Here is a 17,739-nt window from a genome sequence, read left to right on the forward strand (position 1 = left end):
TGTCTATAAAAAGTTTTTTTAGCTCTTGCTAATGACGCTAGTTCACATTTTAAATAATTTTTCTATCAAAAATTGGACACTCATTTTCAAGCTCACTTCTTTTACAATCAAAACATAGCTTGGGTGCTTTAATTTTAGTATAAGTGCCAAAAGCCTAAGTTTAACCCTAGATCATACTTAATAGACTCAAGGACACTTGTGCGATATATCACAATACATACATAGCATGTTTACCACATACATAGCTAGCTCTTGTAATATTGAATAGAGGGAAATGAGTACAATTATTCAGTAACTAAGGTACACCTAACCTATAGTAATGCATGTCAACTAATTAGAATGCAAGTGGCATAACATTTTCATACTTGTATTAAATTATCACTCACAAGACCATTTTTAACATTTAAATTGTTAATCTCATAATTTCACGTAGTCACATCATAAGGGTTACAATACTGTAACATCCCAATTTTAATCTCCTGATTAATTAAACTTAATTAGGATAATTAAGTAAGTTAAGGTGATGTGTGGCTAGGGAGGTTTAATAAGCATATTTGATTGCATTTCAGTCCAAATTATGGGTCCAGTATCAGGTTAGGCCACCTGAGTACCAAAAGGAAAAGAAAAATGAAGGTGATGTTGTTGTGCCATATGCCGCGATGTGGAGATCATCCGCGCAGCACACAGACACTTCAAATGTGAAGGAGGACCTCTCTGTACCATATGCCATGGTGCATTGTGTGTCTACCATGGCGTATGGTCATTTTCTGCAGATATCAGTCGCAAAAATGAGATAGAAATAGAGAGAAAGAAAAGAGAAACCGGAAGAGGCATGCTAAGCTCTGCTAGGGTTTACTAGTAGATGATATTAGAAATATTTTAGATGTTACAAACACTTAATGTAAGTATCACACTCCTTAATCTCTCCACATCTTTCACATTTATAAGTTTATGGTTATGGTTTGATAGTAGAAGTAGATTTTTAGTCCATATAGATTATGAGTCTAAATTTATTGACTCAAATAGAGTCAATGAGAGTAGATTAAAGTATTTAAACCTGGGTATAATAAATTTTGGTGTTTTGGGTTGTTGGGCACTATTAATATTCAAAATTTATATTTAATATGGGTGGTTGGAAGAATGTGATGCCATTAATGAGAGTTTAATGGCTCATTAATGCTATTGATATTAAAGATAGATAATAAATCTAATGGATAGGCTTAAACTCTTGTGGAGTGAGTATTGGGCAATTTAGAAGTGAAAATTGAGGGTTTAAATGCTTGAGTTGGTAATCTTGATGAAACTCACCTTGGTTGATTGTAGTTTTTAGCTCTTAGACACCTACTTGGCTTGAAAATTCAAGCATGAAGGCTCTTATATTGAGGGGTAAACTTTTGACCTTTCAAAGGTTTGAGATAACTAAGAAACTCTACTTTAGATAATTATATGTTAATTGATTGTTAAATGTAATGTGTGTTACATACATGAGATTGATTTTCTATAATATCCTGAGTTTAATTCCTTGATTAATTAAATTTAATTAGGGTAATTACGTAAATTAAAATGGTGTGTGGCCAGAAAGATCTAAAAACTATATTTGATGGTATTTCAGCCCTATTGTGGGTCCGGTATAGAGGCGGGCCACTCGGACATCGAAAGGAGAAGAAAAAGAAGAGTTGAAGTTGCTGTGCCACACGTCGTGGCACACAGCCATCTCTAAGCGAGAGAGGACCTCTCTGTGCCATGTGCCGTGGCACGTTGTGCGTCTGTTGTGGTGCATGGCCATTTTCTGCACTTTATCAAATGCGAAATGAGACAAAAAAAGAAGGAGAGAAAGGAAAGTCATGTTAATGCTCTGTTAGGGTTTGTTGGAGACCACTTGAGAGTATTTTGAAGGTTACAAACACCTAAGGTAAGTATCATACTTATTGACCTCTCCTTTTCTTTCACATTTATGAGTTTATGGTTAGGGTTTTATAGTGGAAGTAAAATTTCAGTCCATATGGGTTATAGGTTTGAATTTATAGACTCAAATGGAGTTAATGGGGATAGATTAGAGTACTTAAACCTAGGTATGATGAGTTTTAGTGTTTTAGGTTGTTGGGCACCATAAATGTCCAAAAATTCCATTTATTATGGGTGGTTGAAAGTTTGTGATGCTATTAAGGGGGATTTAATAGCTCATTAATGCTATTGGGAGCTAAAGGTAACTATTAAATCCAATGGTTAGGCTCCACCTCTTGTAAAGTGAAGGTTGGGCAATTTAGAAGTAGAGATTGAGGGTTTTAAAATGTTGAGTTTGTTATGTTAATGGAATTCAAATTGGTTAATTGTAGCTTTGGCTCTTGGTCACCTTTTGGAGTGAAATTCAAACTTGGAGGCTAGTTAATTAAGGGGTAAACCTTTAACCTTTTAAAGGTTTGAGGTAACCGGAGAAAAACTCTACTTTGGGTAGATGTATATTAATTGATTGTTTGAATGCTAATTGGTGAATATTACATGCATGAAATTGATTTCTTTTATGTAACACTATACATTAGTTTTCATTGAGTGTTTGAACATTTGATTGAGCACAATGTTATTTTGGCTTAAAATGCAAATGCAAAGTCAAAAGGATTTTATTATGAAAATACCTTATATTTTGAAAATGAATACAATGATAAGTAAAGATAATTGTGTGTTAGTCATGAAATGAATTTGAGAAAAAAATGAGTATACACACTCGGATAGCGTAAGGTCGTGAGCCCAATGTGATTGTTATAGTAGTGAGTATATGAAAGTGAAAAGTGAGAACAAGTGAGTAATGATTAAGGCATGATCAGTGGTGGGAGCTCACCTAGGGATTTAGGAGTAAAGAAAATCTATATGGTAATTAGGCTGCCCTCCGGTGCACGAGGGCTATAGCCTTGTCCCACTGTTTGTTGAGGAACTGTCCTATAGTTTGTTGAGGGACTAGAACCTAGCTATCTCCACCGGTTCAATGAGGAGAATAGCTTAAGGTATGAGACACCTTAGGGATTTGAGAATGGGGGAAGCTGTGGTCCGAGAGTGAGTTCTATGATCTTTAGCCGGGTCACACCTCACAATTGGTGAGCTTGGATAGTCCAGTCACACGAATGAAGCCCTAATATATGTTATAGCTCACGGTTTTAGTTTGAGAAAATAAGGAGGATATAAGGTTGGTCGATCATTGCCTAAGTAAACACATGACGTGTCACACGTGCTAAGTAGTGGTAAGTCGCAGGAGTATGGGTCTTGTCTCATATCTGAGAATGTGGAGACAATGAACTTGGCTATGTGAGTAATGAAGCTATAGTGTGATAAGTGATAAAATATGATATATAGGCATATGTCTTATAATGGGATTCTCCTTGTGCATGTTTTTGTTTTATAATTGATATATAACTGCATAGGATAGGTTTAACCTTGGTTATTGAATGGCTAGACTCATCCCTTTTATTTAATACTTTTTAGGCTTTAGCTTTGGTGTTGAGAGGGAGAAGACTAAGATGCAGGGAATTAGTACATTCCTTCATGTATGCCTCTGGTTTTTGATGTAGTGGTGTAATAGCATATGTTTGCCAATTCTAAGACACATGTTACCCATACTTGTACTATCTTGATTTGAAAATATTAAAATTATATTTTAGACCCTTAGCCTTTGTGTATTTTTGTCATATATGTGCTTATAGGATCAAAATACTAGTGCAAGTATAGAAATGAAGATTTGGGCATATTTTGAATGTTTTGAGTTGAATGCAATGCTATTTTACCTTCCCTTTTATTTTTGGTAAATTGGAGTTGAGAAGTAAATTTCAATTATAATGATTTTTCAAGGCTTGTGACATGTTTTACTAGTAGTCCTAGGTCCATTAGACATAGTCCAGATATTAGGAAAAGCTTTTGGTACTTGTTGAGGGTTTTGGACACCCATTTTGTATAAAAGTGTTGAAAAGTGGTTAGATTGTGTTTGGGTGTCCAACTTCCTAGTGTGATGTGCTTTGGAAGTAAAACCATGCCATTAGTTAGTACAGGAAAAGAGCTTTTCATAGACACCTAAATCACGTCAATGGGACGTCGAACGGAGAATCGGGGCAGGTTAGAAGTTCCCCAATTCTGCTATCATTTGACAGCACAACCAGGAAAAATTTATGCAACACGTCGCGATGCATGGCGCCTGAGCCACGACGCGTGGCACAGAGAGCAACACACCATGGCGCAGAGTGCACCTGCTGCGGCGCACTGCTATGTTTTTCAACACATAATTTATTCTTCACCGTTTTTGACTTTTTTCACTCCTCTGAGATGTCCCATACTTTCAGAACTTATTTTTACTTTGATATAAAAGATTTTTATCAACGTTAACTTATTTCTATTTAGAAAAACTTGGGATCCCTTATTTTTGAATTAAAAACTTAGTAATCACTCTTCAGAGATAATCCCTCAATTACCTTAAGCTTGATTTATTAAATGTGTTTAGTGAAGTGAGATATTACATTTTTAATGTAAAACCATGTATTAGTTTTAATGAGTGTGTGAAAATTTGAATGTGCATAATGCTATTTTTGGCTTGAAATGCAAAATGTGAAGTTAAAAAGATTTTCGAACTATGAACATACTTATGTTTTTAAAAAATGAATGTGATATTGTGTAAAGGCAATTATGTGTTAATGAGAAGTAGATTTTGAGATAAGTGAGAATAATGTTAAGAAAATGATGAGAATATATACTGGGTAGTGTATGGTCATGAGCCCAATGTGATTGTTATGATAATGAGTACAAGAAAATGAAATGTGAAAGCAAGTGAATATTGATTATGGCATGATCAGTAGTGGGAGTTCACCAAGGGATTGGGAGTAGAGAAAAAAAATTCATATAGAATTTAGGCTGCCTCTTGGTGCACAAGGTTATGGCCTTGTCCCACAATTTATCGAAAGACTATCTCATAGTTTGTTGAGGGACTAGAAGCTAGCTATATCTACTAATTCAATAAGGAGAATAGCTTAGGATATGAGACACCCTAAAAATTTGAGTATAGGGGGAAGCCGTGGTCTAAGAGTGAGTCATGTGATCTTTGATCAGGTCACATCTCACAACTAGTGAGTTTGGATAGTCCAGTCACATGGACGGAGGCCTATTCAGTGTTATAGTCCACGGTTTTGGTCTGAGGAAATAAGGAGGGCATAAGGTTGGTTGATTATTACTTAAGTAAATATATGATGTGTCACATAAGTTAAGTTGTGGCAAGTCACATGAATAATGAATTATGGTCACATATTTAAGAAAATGGTGACAATGTACCTAATATATATAAGATAAAGAAGTTATTAATTGATAAATGACAAGTTATGATATGTGTGAGCATGTTTTACCTACTTAGTTTTTTATGCATGTACTTGATTTATAATTGATATATAACTGCATAAGGTAGGTTTAACCTTGATTACCGAGTGACTAGACTCACTCCTTTTTATTTAACACTTTTTAGGCCCTAGCTCTGGTGTAGAAAGGGAAAGCTCAAGAGGTTAGGAATTAGCATATTCTTTTTTATATGACTCTAGCTTAGTTTATTTTGTGTAATAGTATATAATTGCCAATTCTTGATTGTATGCCATCTCAATTGCACTATTTTTATTATTGTAAATGTTAGATTTATATTTTAGGCCCTAAGTATTTGTGTATGTTGAGTTATATATATTTATAGGGCCAAAATACTAGTATAAGTGTAGAAATGATGATTTGGACATGTTTGGATTTAATTAGATGCAAAGTAATGATAATTTGTCTACCCTCTGTTTCTTGTTAAATGGGGTTGATGAGTGCATTTTTGTTATAGTAAGGTTTTAGTGCTTGTGACGTGTTATACTGGTAGTTCTAGGTCCAATGGATATGGTTAAAGTGTTAGGAAAATTTTTGGCACTCGTGAAGGGTTTTGGACATCTATTTTGTGTGAAAGTGGTGAAAAATTATTAAAATGCATTCAGATGTCTAACTTCTTGGTGTGACTTGTTTTGAAAATGAAACCCGTGCCATTAGCTAGTTCATGTAAAGAGCTTTTTGTAGATACTTAGATCACATTAATTAGATGTTGGATGGAGAATCAGAGTGCATTAGAAGTTCCCTAATTCTGCTGTCAAATGACAGTAGAATCTGATGATTTTTCGTGCAACATACTACGGTGTGTGTCACAAAGAGCAAACACCATGGTGTTGCATGCATGAGCTGTGGCTTATTTCCCTATATCACAACACATGTTTTGTTTTTTAATTGTTTTTGAATTCTTTCACTCTTCTAAGGTATCTCATGCTTCTAAAACTTATTTTTAGTTTGATATAAAGGATTTTAATTGATTTAAACTCATTTTTATTAGAAAACTTGGGATCCTTTGAATTTGAACCAAAACTTAGTAATAACCTTTTTGAGTTAAGTCTTTGATTACTACGAGCTATATTAATTAATTGTGTTTAGTGGAGTGGGATTTTACAAATACAGACAACTATGTGCCTTTAATAACAATATGCATAATCACATCTTTCTTGTATCCTTCATATATGTCTTTGATATGAAATCATGGGATATCACACAATGGGCTTGTTTATGTGATAGGACTACCTTAGCCTTTCATGCATGAGAAGCTATCTGGCCAATGTTACTTAACTCACTTATGGGTCACACTTTTCCCAAAAACTCACACTGTAAGGCATTGTTCTCCCTACACTAATTTTCTCATTTAACAAGTGAAAAGTAAATTAGGTTTAAGTTCCTCGATAAACCATGGCATGGTTCCTCATCAATAAATGGGAAAATAAATATAAATATATCTATGCAAGCTATCGGGCTTCAAATGGTGGCCTTATCATATGGATTTTAATTCACTACTCTTCTTCCTAGAAGAATTCACTCCTCACATAATCATACAATGCAAAAATGCAATATATCATGACATGGATTAGTACCATTATATAAGCATGTTTAACATCATCTTGTACTTACACCATTTCACAAGCATCACATTCTCATGTCACAAATCATCATTGAACTCCATAATGTCATATACTCACATTTTCATTTCGTCATATAACTTTTCAATTTAACATTTCTCTCATTATTCATCCCCCCAACACACACACACACACATCATTTCCAAAAAGTGCCAATTTACAATAGAAATAAGTTATTTGTTGTCCCACATATCACATATTACATTCATAAAACTAATTTTCAAACAACTTCACAAGCCAATATCAACCTATGACTATTTAAATTTCACATGCTACATTTGTATTGAAAAATTTCACACATTTTATAAATGATTATCAACTTTGTAACTAATTAATACAAAGGTATAAAAAAGATTTCTCCAATTATCTTAAATCTTTGAGAGGTTAAAGTTTTACCCTTCAAAATAAAACACATTTAAAGCTATTCCAAAATTGAATGATGTCAATATAAAGTACTATACAAAAATCATCAATACCATGATTTTAACAACTCTAAACTTCCTTTAGGGTCCAATAGGCCCAATTGACCATCTTAACTTTATAACTAACTCCTAATACTTTGATTAACTGATTAAATTTTTTATTTAATCTAACCCTTTGGATTAAAATTTAAGAGGTTACAATTGAGGTGCACAAGTAAAAAACGGGCCATATTTTTATTTCAGATTCATTGAAATGTGCATACAAATTATTTATAAATAGTAAGAATTTGGAACTTTTTTCCCCTTCTCTGTTATATATCTTTGTTTAAGAGATTTTCCATTGATTAATCTGCTTCATCAATGGCAAGCGTGAGAATATGAATGTGGAAGGGGATTTTCACATATGTTAAATCTGGGGGATTTAATTAGTGCAATGATTTTCTGGAATACATGCATGATTCGGATGATGGCTGGGAAGAGACCACTGTTAGCTGGTTAGATGTCTCTAAAAGACGGAAAGAAGATCAGAGAATGTCAAGGAATTATTGACTTGTCATCTAAATTGTAAGTAGGGGTTAAATTGGTTTTTGCAGGTTAAATGGTGCAAATTCTCCCATTTTCAATTCAACATTAATGGATGGATAATAGAATAAGTATTTTGAGAAATTATTTCTCGACCACTTGGGAAATTTTGACGGAGGAAGATGTAAACATTGAATTTGCTCCAAAAAAAAAATAAAATAAAATCATTTCCACTGAGCTTCGTGCGTAGGAAGAAAAAAATGATTCATTTCAATTGAGCATCATCCGTGTTATGCGTGGGATGAACTCCAGAGTTTCGTTTTAATTTTAAGAGTTAGTGAGTAAATATGACCTTATTCAAAAAATTATCTTAAACTTTAAACTCTTAAAATATATAAAATAAATTCTAAACTTTTAAATTTATGATAAAATAAACCCTGACTATTAATTTTTTAACACTATTACTGTCTATTACAATACAGGATTTATTTTTTATAAATTCATAAAGCAGGTATTATTCTGGATTTATTTTTCTATAAATTTAATCTTGACTATTACAATACTCCCATCGACAGTAACTATGTTAAAAAAGTTAATATTCAGGATTTATTTTGTTATAAATTTAAAAGTTTAAGATTTATTTTGTATATTTTAAGAGTTTAGGATTCATGATATTTTTGAGTAAGAGTTTAGGATCCTATTTACTCATTGATCCTAATTTTAAATGTCAAATTTTCTATTTAATTAATTGTTATAGTTTTTTTAAGGAAGTTTAATCATAGCATCATCACCACATTAAAATTCTTTCTTTAGTAGGAGGAGGTTGTTTTGTTATTTTCCTTATAAATTTAAAGTTAAACTTACTCTGGTTGACAATTATAAATAATTGAATTAATTATATATTTCCAATAAACGACAATTAAAATTAACTTTAATGAGGAGAAGGTGAAGGGAGGGGGGAGAGTGGAAGAAATTCCTTCAAATCTTCCCAATTTATAGGGGAGGGTTGGGAGAGGAAATGAGAAAAAAATTATTAAAACTGAGGGTTGGGAGAGGAAATGAGAAAAAAATTATTAAAACTATTCCTTCCTTTTCCTCCATTATTATTACTCTTGTATGGCACATAAATTTATTTTTCTTTAAATAGAATGTATAAATAATTTTCAGTCCTTATTTTGAAATGATTTAATTACGTCCACCTTCTAACACATCATTTTGAGTTATAGTTTTCATTCGATGTAGCATGCTGAAAATGTTATTTAATGAGGTTACTAATATTTTATTTACCACTAACGTTATTAATACTTTTCCAATAGAAAAAGATTCATAATTACACTATCTTAGGCCCCATTTGGTAGCTTGAAATTATGGAGAAAGAAATGGAATTGGATATGGAATCTGTTAACATGTGTGTTTGGTATGCAATAATTATGATTCTTTGGAATCAGGATTCAAGAAAATTTGACAGAATTCAATTCCATCACATGCATCATGGAATCCAATTCTATGGTTCCCTTTCTCCAGTTTGCCCCTTTTCTCTCCTCAAATATAATTTTTTTTTAATTTTAAAAAGGACACTTTAGTCTTTTCTTATTTTAAGTACTTATATTTTATTAAAATTATATCAGGATTCCATCATCATATCAAACACACTTTTAAATTCAATTCTATTCTAATTTCAATTCCAATTCCGATTCCGATTTCGATTCCATTAAAAACTCTTCCATCATACCAAATATGGCCTTAGTTCTTTTAGTTAAATGTGTATTAGAGCCTACTTAAATGATTATTTAGGTGTTGAGTTTGAACGTGGGCGATTTGTTTGTTTTGTTCAGCTTCCCCCCTTTCTGGGCTTTTAACCCCTACTTGCACCAAAAAAATGAAAACAAAATGAGGTCCCAAATCATTAGGTTAATATAGTTCAATCTTCGATAAAAAAATTTTACAAAATTAATTATAAATATTAATTTAAATATTTATAAATAAAATTTTTTATTACAATTTAAGAGTTACATTTGATACTTAAATTTTTATTTATAATAAAAATTTTTAAATTTGTAATTATCTAGGTTAATATTTTTAACTAATTTTTCAAAAAAAATGTCAAGGGACTTCAGTGTCATCAATTCAAAATTTTGGGACATAATTGTCATTTTTTCTAAAAATAAAGGGAGACTCTCATAGAAAACCCTTAAAAATAATTTATCTACATGAAGGGCCCAGAGGAATTTAAAATTCTTCTACAAGGCCAAGGCCCTTTGGGTAATTAAAATTTTTGCTGAAATATTATAAATGCCTCTTTTTTTTCAAAAAAAAAAAAGTATTACTCTAGTTGGAGCCACTGCGTTAGCCATCGATAGGGAGGCCACCACCCTTGGTGGTCGGAGCTCCAGCACTAAAATTGAAGATCAAATCCAGTTAAAAGGGGCAAAAGGGTGAAGGAGGGATTTAAATTTGACTCCTTAGTGTTGCAAAAAATAATTTACCATTCAACTATCAAAATCATATGATAATATATTACAAAATATAATATATATATATATATATAGTTATAGCTTTTGTTTTCAAGCATTAATATAAGTTGTTATTAATTATAGATATGTTGTTGTTCATATTCAAACAATCATTTGTAAATATATGAATATGACTTGTTTATATATAAAAAAAATTATTAATTTTTAAAATCTAACTTGTTCAAGTTTTTTAATAGCTCATTTCTTTCATACTGATAGGTTATCAATATTATACTAAATAATATATGTTAAAAATTTATTTTTCAAGTATTTTCATGGCCTATGGTTAATTATGGAGATATTGTTGTTCATATAAGAATAATCACTTGAAAATACTCGAATATGAATTGTTCATGCATAAAAAAATATATTTTTACTCTAAAATATTATCCGAGGAACACCTAATATTCTAAAGTATTTGTTGAAACATATTTGTTTTTAAAGTAATTAAATCAGAACATCCGCTACCTTGCCATTAACTCCCTAAAAATGTCTATCACATAAGAGTTCATTGGGATTTAACGGTAAGGTAGGGGATGGTTCGATTTAATTAATTAATTTTGGGGTGAAAATGTTCTAACAAATATTTTAGAATATTAAGTGTTTCTTGAAAAATATTTCAAGATCAAAAATACACATTTATCTTTATATTATTATGAACCTTAAAAATGTAATGAGATCAAGTATCACAATTTATAATTTACCCTTTTTGAAGAATAATTTGCAATTTACTTTTTTGGTCATGAAATTTATTATTTACTTTAACGTAACAAAATTCTGTTAAATTCAAACTGCGATTCACTGATTTTCTTTCAAATAAAAACATTAGCTTGTTCTAAATGTAATAATTAGTTAAAATGTTGATTTGATCCTAAATAAAAGATCTTAATCCATTTTGTCTAACAAATTTTTATTTTCTTTCCAAATTATTCCTATTGATTATAATTTTTAATTTTTTTAAATCAGTGGGGGTTCTTCTAACGCAAATGACCAGAAAATAATATTTTTTTAAAAAATCTATACAATTTTTTTATAGATAATTGCCTTAATTATTTTTTAATTTCTGTCTATAAATTAGTTTTCTAATTTCTCTAAGGGAAGTAGTGTCTATTTTCCCAAATAAAAAAAAATAAGAGTTCATAAATTTCATGAACCTTGTTGCTTTAGCAAATTTTAAAAACAAAAACAAAAACTGCAGCTCGATATGATGTAGTGCTGTCAATAAAGCTAAATTTTAAAGGGTCAGAATTTAAATAAGCTAGTTTGTTAAACTTGATTATACCTCAGGATTTTCATTTGGTCAGGCTAGCCCTTGGATCTTGATCCTATATTTTTTTATTTTTCAATTTAAAAATTAAAAAACATATTTAAAATATCAAAAAAGTTATCATACGTAACATTAAGTTTAGTAAAAATAAATTTAAGTTAATAAAGATAACAACAAATTTAAGTTTAATAAAAAAAATAACATGACAAAATCAACACAGATAACAATCAAACTTTGATAATATCATCAGTTAAATCTTGATGATTTTCATTGTCATCAGTATAATATAATTTCATCATTTTTCTTATAGAGCCTCATCATGACAACAATATTTAGTTTTTTATATATTCTTTCTTTCTCTCATAAAATAAGGTTAGGATTATAAAATTAATATAATACTTATTTTTTTAATATTAAAGCTTAAAAAATTATAAAAATGCTTAAAAGGGCCACCCTAACTTTAAAGGGCTTGCTTTTTTTTATTTCAAGACTTAAAAGGATGATTTGTCATTTTATATTTTAAATAAAAGTTGAGTTTTAAATTTTTTTGAGTTTAAAAAGGTCAAGTATTAACGATCCTAATATTGTGCGCCGCTACCTATTTGGTTCTCTCATAACAGATCACATGAAGAGGAAATGGAACAGATATCATTAATTTTTTGGATGGGTTAGTATGAAATTTAATGTTGGGGAATTAGAATTTAAGGGATATACGAAATATGGCTCCACACACCCTAGGAAGATCATATTTTTCAAGTAAATTAATCCTTCTGACCAAAATTCCCTTCATAATATCTCACAAAATTTCAGAACACCTTCAAGCATCATCAAGCTACTTTCCTCACTGGTGGACATTCTCCGTCTGTGCATCATCTTGACGAGCTTCTTCGAGCTTTGTCGTCTCCATTTGTACATCACCCAATGTCTTGGTCAAAAGTTTGAAGGTTCTGGCAGTCGCCGCTTCCCACCTTCGCCGTCCACTGTGAGCCACCGTCAATGATGTCACATATCTAACCATGCTCAACCTTTTGACTTCTCCGTCGTGATTGCTTGTCACCTTCTCCGTCGTTGGCTTCGAATCTCTCACTGGGCTCCACCATTTGCTTTGTTTCACTTTTACTATGATTCGGCAACAATGGTTCAATTTCTTCTTCTCTAGCGAACACTACAGACAAATAAATAAGGGTAACGTGGGTAATTGTAAAATTAGGTGTATATTTATTTTTGGGAGAATGACAATTAAGGACCTACTAAGAGCATTAATCTCAATTACAGACCGTGAAATTTTAAAATCTCAGTTAAGGACTATGATCCTTAATTGTGATTAAAAAATGTAATTTGTGAGGTAGGATTTATTATTGCCATTTGAAAATTCATTAACCCAACTTGAGAAAATTTGTAAAGTATATTGTGAAAACATGAAACCCCACTTGAAAATTGAATGTTTAACAAAAAGGGCCACTTGAAAATTCACTAACTCAACTTGAAAAAGTTTCTAACATATATTGTGAAAACATGAAACTTCACTTGGGAATCAATTGTTTAATAAAAAACACCACTTTGGATAAGTCACTTTTTATTAAGATTCTCAAGTGGGGTTTCATTTTTTCACAATAAACGTTAAAAATTTTTTCAAGTCTAGTTAGTGAATTACTAAGTGGCGCTTTTTGTTAAACATTTCATTTCCAAGTGGGGTTTCATGTTTTCACAATATACGTTAGTAATTTTTTCAAGTTGAGTTGGTGAATTTCCAAGTCACATTAGTGAATCTCACCTCACAAATTACATTTTTTTTATCATAATTAAGGACCATGGTCCTTAACTCTGATTTCAAAATTTCACGGTCTGTAATTGAGATTAATATTCTTAACAGGTCCTTAATTATCATTCTTCCTTTATTTTTCTCATTAATGGTCCCCTCACACACACACACTCTCTTTCTCTGCCGAAGGCACCATAGCAGAGAGGGTTCAACTCGGTGATGATGGCATCGTGGATGACTGTTGCAGCAGGACTGTAGGAGGCCAACTGCCCCAAGGGAGATTGCAGCGGTAGGGATATATGGATCAGATACAATTGGCTTAATTTTAACAAAGATAATTTTTCAAAGAACATTTAAGCTTTTGATGATTTTTTTTAAAAAATAATTATAATTATCAATTTAAATAATTATAAATTTAAAAATTTTAATCATAAAATATAATATTTAAATTTTAAGTATAATAATTAGCTGTTAATTTAATTTTTTATTTATAAATATTTAAATTGATATTTATAATTATTTTATAGATAATTTTATTGGAGTAATTCATTCTTTTTGCCTAATTTCTTTTCCGTTTTATTATCACTGCCAACGTGTTTCTTAACACCGTTAGTCTTTTTTCAGCGGTTCTATATATAAAGGATTAACAGTTCTAACGGTGCGGAAGAAACTTGAAGAGTTGAAGGATTTCATTTTCTTTTCCAATTCCATGTCCATCAAGTCGTGAAAGTTTGGCGCTCGTTCAGGTGGTCTCGTGTCGCCTTCTGGATCGTTCCTCTCTCAGGAAACCCAACGCAGCTAGTGGACTTTCGTAAGCTTGTTTGCTCTCTTGTGTGTGTAAGTATATTTCCATTCTACATGAGATTCGAGCCTCCACCTCTTTGCAATCACAAAAGAAAATTACATGTTATTTACATTATTGCTGCATTTTCTTCCTATCATTGGCATGAGTTTGCATAATTTGTACGTTTTGAAATGGCGTTTGGGCCTTTATATTCATGATACCATAAGTCTGATAATTCATCCTAGCTGAATGGATTAGCACCCATTCATTTCCCCCCTCTTCCACTTTCGTTGTGTTTTTGGTTTCTCTGCATCCCTGAGCTGCTTTTTCATCCCCTAGCAGTTGGTTCTATCGATGTACAAGAAGCCACGTATTCCAGATTTAGTTTTAGTTAGGCGAATGTTCATCTTTTTCTCCATAAACGTGGACATCTTGCTCACCACGGGGCCATCCCATAGGTGAGTCCATTAAATAATATATGTCAGGGTTCTTAATGAAAATAGGGCTGCAACCTTTTACGGTTTCTTGTTGCCTTTGGTAGAGCTCATGTACAACAAGTGCAAGCAGCAGATCGGTCTTCCCAATCCAGATTCAGTAAAGTAACGCTAGACCCGTGGCTTCCTATGTAATGTAGGGTGAAATCAACGATTTCGATGAAAAAGAAGCACTATGAAGTGCAAAGAAACCAAATGTTATTGTGTTGGCTTATGGTTGCTTGATATTTAAACCGGTACTATTACATATGCACTAAACTCTAATTTATCAGAAAAGATGAATAAAATCCCTTAACTCTTGCTTGTTTCGTTCATTTATTTATGATTGTTTTACTCCTCCTTTTCAGATCATATTTCAAACTTCAATTATCTCAGGGAATAGCTGAGCCTGAATTGCAGTTTGTTGGTAATGGGATTATTAAGGTTTATAAAGAGTTATAACTGCCCATTCAAGGCTAAAACTAGAAACAGAGTATACACACTTCAGCACATCCAAAGTAGAGGGTTCTCGAAGTCTGAGCTCTTCAATGACAGAGATGCAGTGCTTCCAGTTTTGGTCATTGGTGCTGGACCTGTCGGTCTTGTTCTCTCTATTCTTCTAACTAAATTAGGTACTAGTGAAGTTAAAGCATTGCTGTTTATAATTTGCCCATTTCTTGGTTTGATTGTCAGACTGTATTAGCTGCCAAAGTTTCAGTTGATACTATTGTAATGTAGTCTTTTTAAAAGGGCATTGTCAAATTTGTGCATCAACTGTTTTTAGCACTGAATTCAAGGTTTATCGCAAAATATATAGTTTGTGATCATTAAAATGTATCCACATTATGATGCATTGATATGTTTGTGCCAGCTTATTTGAGGACCCTACATCAATTGTGATAAGATTATTTGGCGTTTTATTAACAATGGTTTTCTTCCCTGTGATTTATATTTTTGGTGCCAAGAATTGTCTTAATAATGGTTGTGTTTGGTTTCTTGTTAATTATTATCAATAATTACTCACTGGCACATTTTTTAATTGTTTCTGATTCATGATGACCGTAATGAATTTTTTTTCCATTTATATAATTGTTTGTCATTTGCACAACCATTATATAACAACGTCATTTGCATAATGATGTTGTGCAATCCATGTAGCCAATCCTATCTAGTGGGATAAGGCTTCTTGTTGTTGTTGTTGTGTAATTTTATATTAACCCTGCACTCATTCAAGCTGAATGACTGTTTAAGATATATAACTCTTTTTGTTACATTGTAGGGATTAAATGTGCAGTTTTGGAGAGAAACACTACATTTTCTAAACATCCACAAGCACACTTCATTAACAATCGATCCATGGAGGTTAAATTCTTGTTGCAAGATTCTCTCTTAAATTTTCCCCCATGCAAAAGCATTAGTTTTGACCAAAGTGTCACCTCAGATATTCCGCAAAATTGATGGCCTTGTTGAAGAAATCCAAAGCTCTCAACCACCTGTGGATTTATGGAGGAAGTTTGTATACTGTACTTCGCTCTCTGGTTCAATTCTTGGATCAGTGGATCACATCCAACCTCAAGGTGCTATTCTGTGGTCTGGGATCCTGCTTTTGTATCTGATGGCAATAGGAAGCTTAATTTTTATGTGAAATTTTGACATATTTTTTATATATAAATTGCTGCCAGCCAATATACTATAAGATCGTGTTCTTTCTGGTCAATATTAAGCGTTGTAATGTTACCCACAAAAAAAAGTAAGCCTGGGAAGATTCATATAATTTTTTGCTTATACAGATCTTGAGCATGTTATCAGCCCAGTCTCTGTTGCACACTTCTCACAGTACAAGCTGAATTCTTTACTAGTTAGGCAGCTTGAGGCTCTAGACTTCCAAATATGTGCACCTGAAAGCTCAGAAGGAAGTGAACGGTCCCATGAAATGAAAAATACTGATGGGTCATGAGTGTGTATCTATTGATGCAAACAATGATTTTGTTACTGTAACTGCATCTTTGATGAATAAAGGGCAGTACGCGGAGAAGAAAATCCATTGTAACATCCTTGTTGGTACAGATGGTGCAGGAAGCACTGTGAGAAAGCTTGTAGGAATACAAATGAGAGGTGAGACAGACTTGCAGAAGCTTGTCAGTGTCCATTTTTTGAGCAAAGACCTTGGGCAGTATTTGCTTAAGGAGAATCCTGGCATGCTTTTTTTCATCTTCAATTCTGAAGCCATTGGGGTTCTTGTTGCTCATGATCTCAGGCAAGGGGAATTTGTATTGCAGGTATAACATGCTGCTGTCAATGTTTGAATATGACTACATTGTCTCACAAACTTCTAAATTCCATATATATCAAAAGTAAGATTTTTGTTGTGCTAATCACAGATGCCATTTTATCCACCTCAGCAAACAATTGAGGACTTCAGCTCAAAGGTATCTCCATTCAGTTTAGATGGTTAATTGACTGGATGTAGTTTACTTATGCTTGAAAAAGTTTTCTTACGGTGATGCATTAATTTACAACAACAAACAACAAAACAACAACAAGCCTTTATCCCACTAGGTGGGGTCGGCTACATGGATTGCAAGACGCCATTGTGCTCTATCATTTATTAATCTTTTAGAAATATTATTAATTAAGAGATCACGTTCAACAACTTCCAAGAGTGTTCTCTTAGGCCTTCCTCTACCTCTCTTAATCGGACTCAAAGTTATATGTTCCACTCTTCTCACTGGTGCCTCCTTGGTCTTCTTTGTACATGCCCAAACCATCTCAACCGATTTTCTACCATTTTTTCCTCAATAGGTGCCACCCTCACTTTTTCACGTATGTGCTCATTTCGAATTTTATCTTTACGTGTATGTCCGCACATCCATCGTAACATTCTCATCTCTGCTACTCCAACTTTATGCTTTGCTGTCCCGTTAGAGCCCAGCATTCACTACTATATAACATTGCCGGTCTGGATAGCAGTACGATAAAACTTTCCTTTAAGTTT

General features: G+C 32.5%; 1 protein-coding gene across 1 annotated transcript; it reads left to right on the forward strand.

Annotated features, from left to right (window-relative positions):
- Positions 1 to 14,174: 14,174 nt before the first annotated feature.
- On the forward strand, positions 14,175 to 17,234 carry LOC129299634 (FAD-dependent monooxygenase apdD-like). The gene is given in 8 exon segments (XM_054938103.1): positions 14,175 to 14,324; positions 14,906 to 15,001; positions 15,113 to 15,376; positions 16,024 to 16,106; positions 16,186 to 16,321; positions 16,535 to 16,679; positions 16,681 to 17,023; positions 17,126 to 17,234. Coding segments are annotated over 6 exon segments (984 nt in total). The 5' UTR covers positions 14,175 to 14,324; positions 14,906 to 15,001; positions 15,113 to 15,174; the 3' UTR covers positions 17,201 to 17,234.
- Positions 17,235 to 17,739: the final 505 nt, after the last annotated feature.

Source organism: Prosopis cineraria, unplaced genomic scaffold, assembly GCF_029017545.1.
Source record: "Prosopis cineraria cultivar Desert tree isolate PC_DT_omini unplaced genomic scaffold, ASM2901754v1 PC1238, whole genome shotgun sequence".
NCBI classification, from domain to species: Eukaryota; Viridiplantae; Streptophyta; class Magnoliopsida; order Fabales; family Fabaceae; genus Prosopis; species Prosopis cineraria.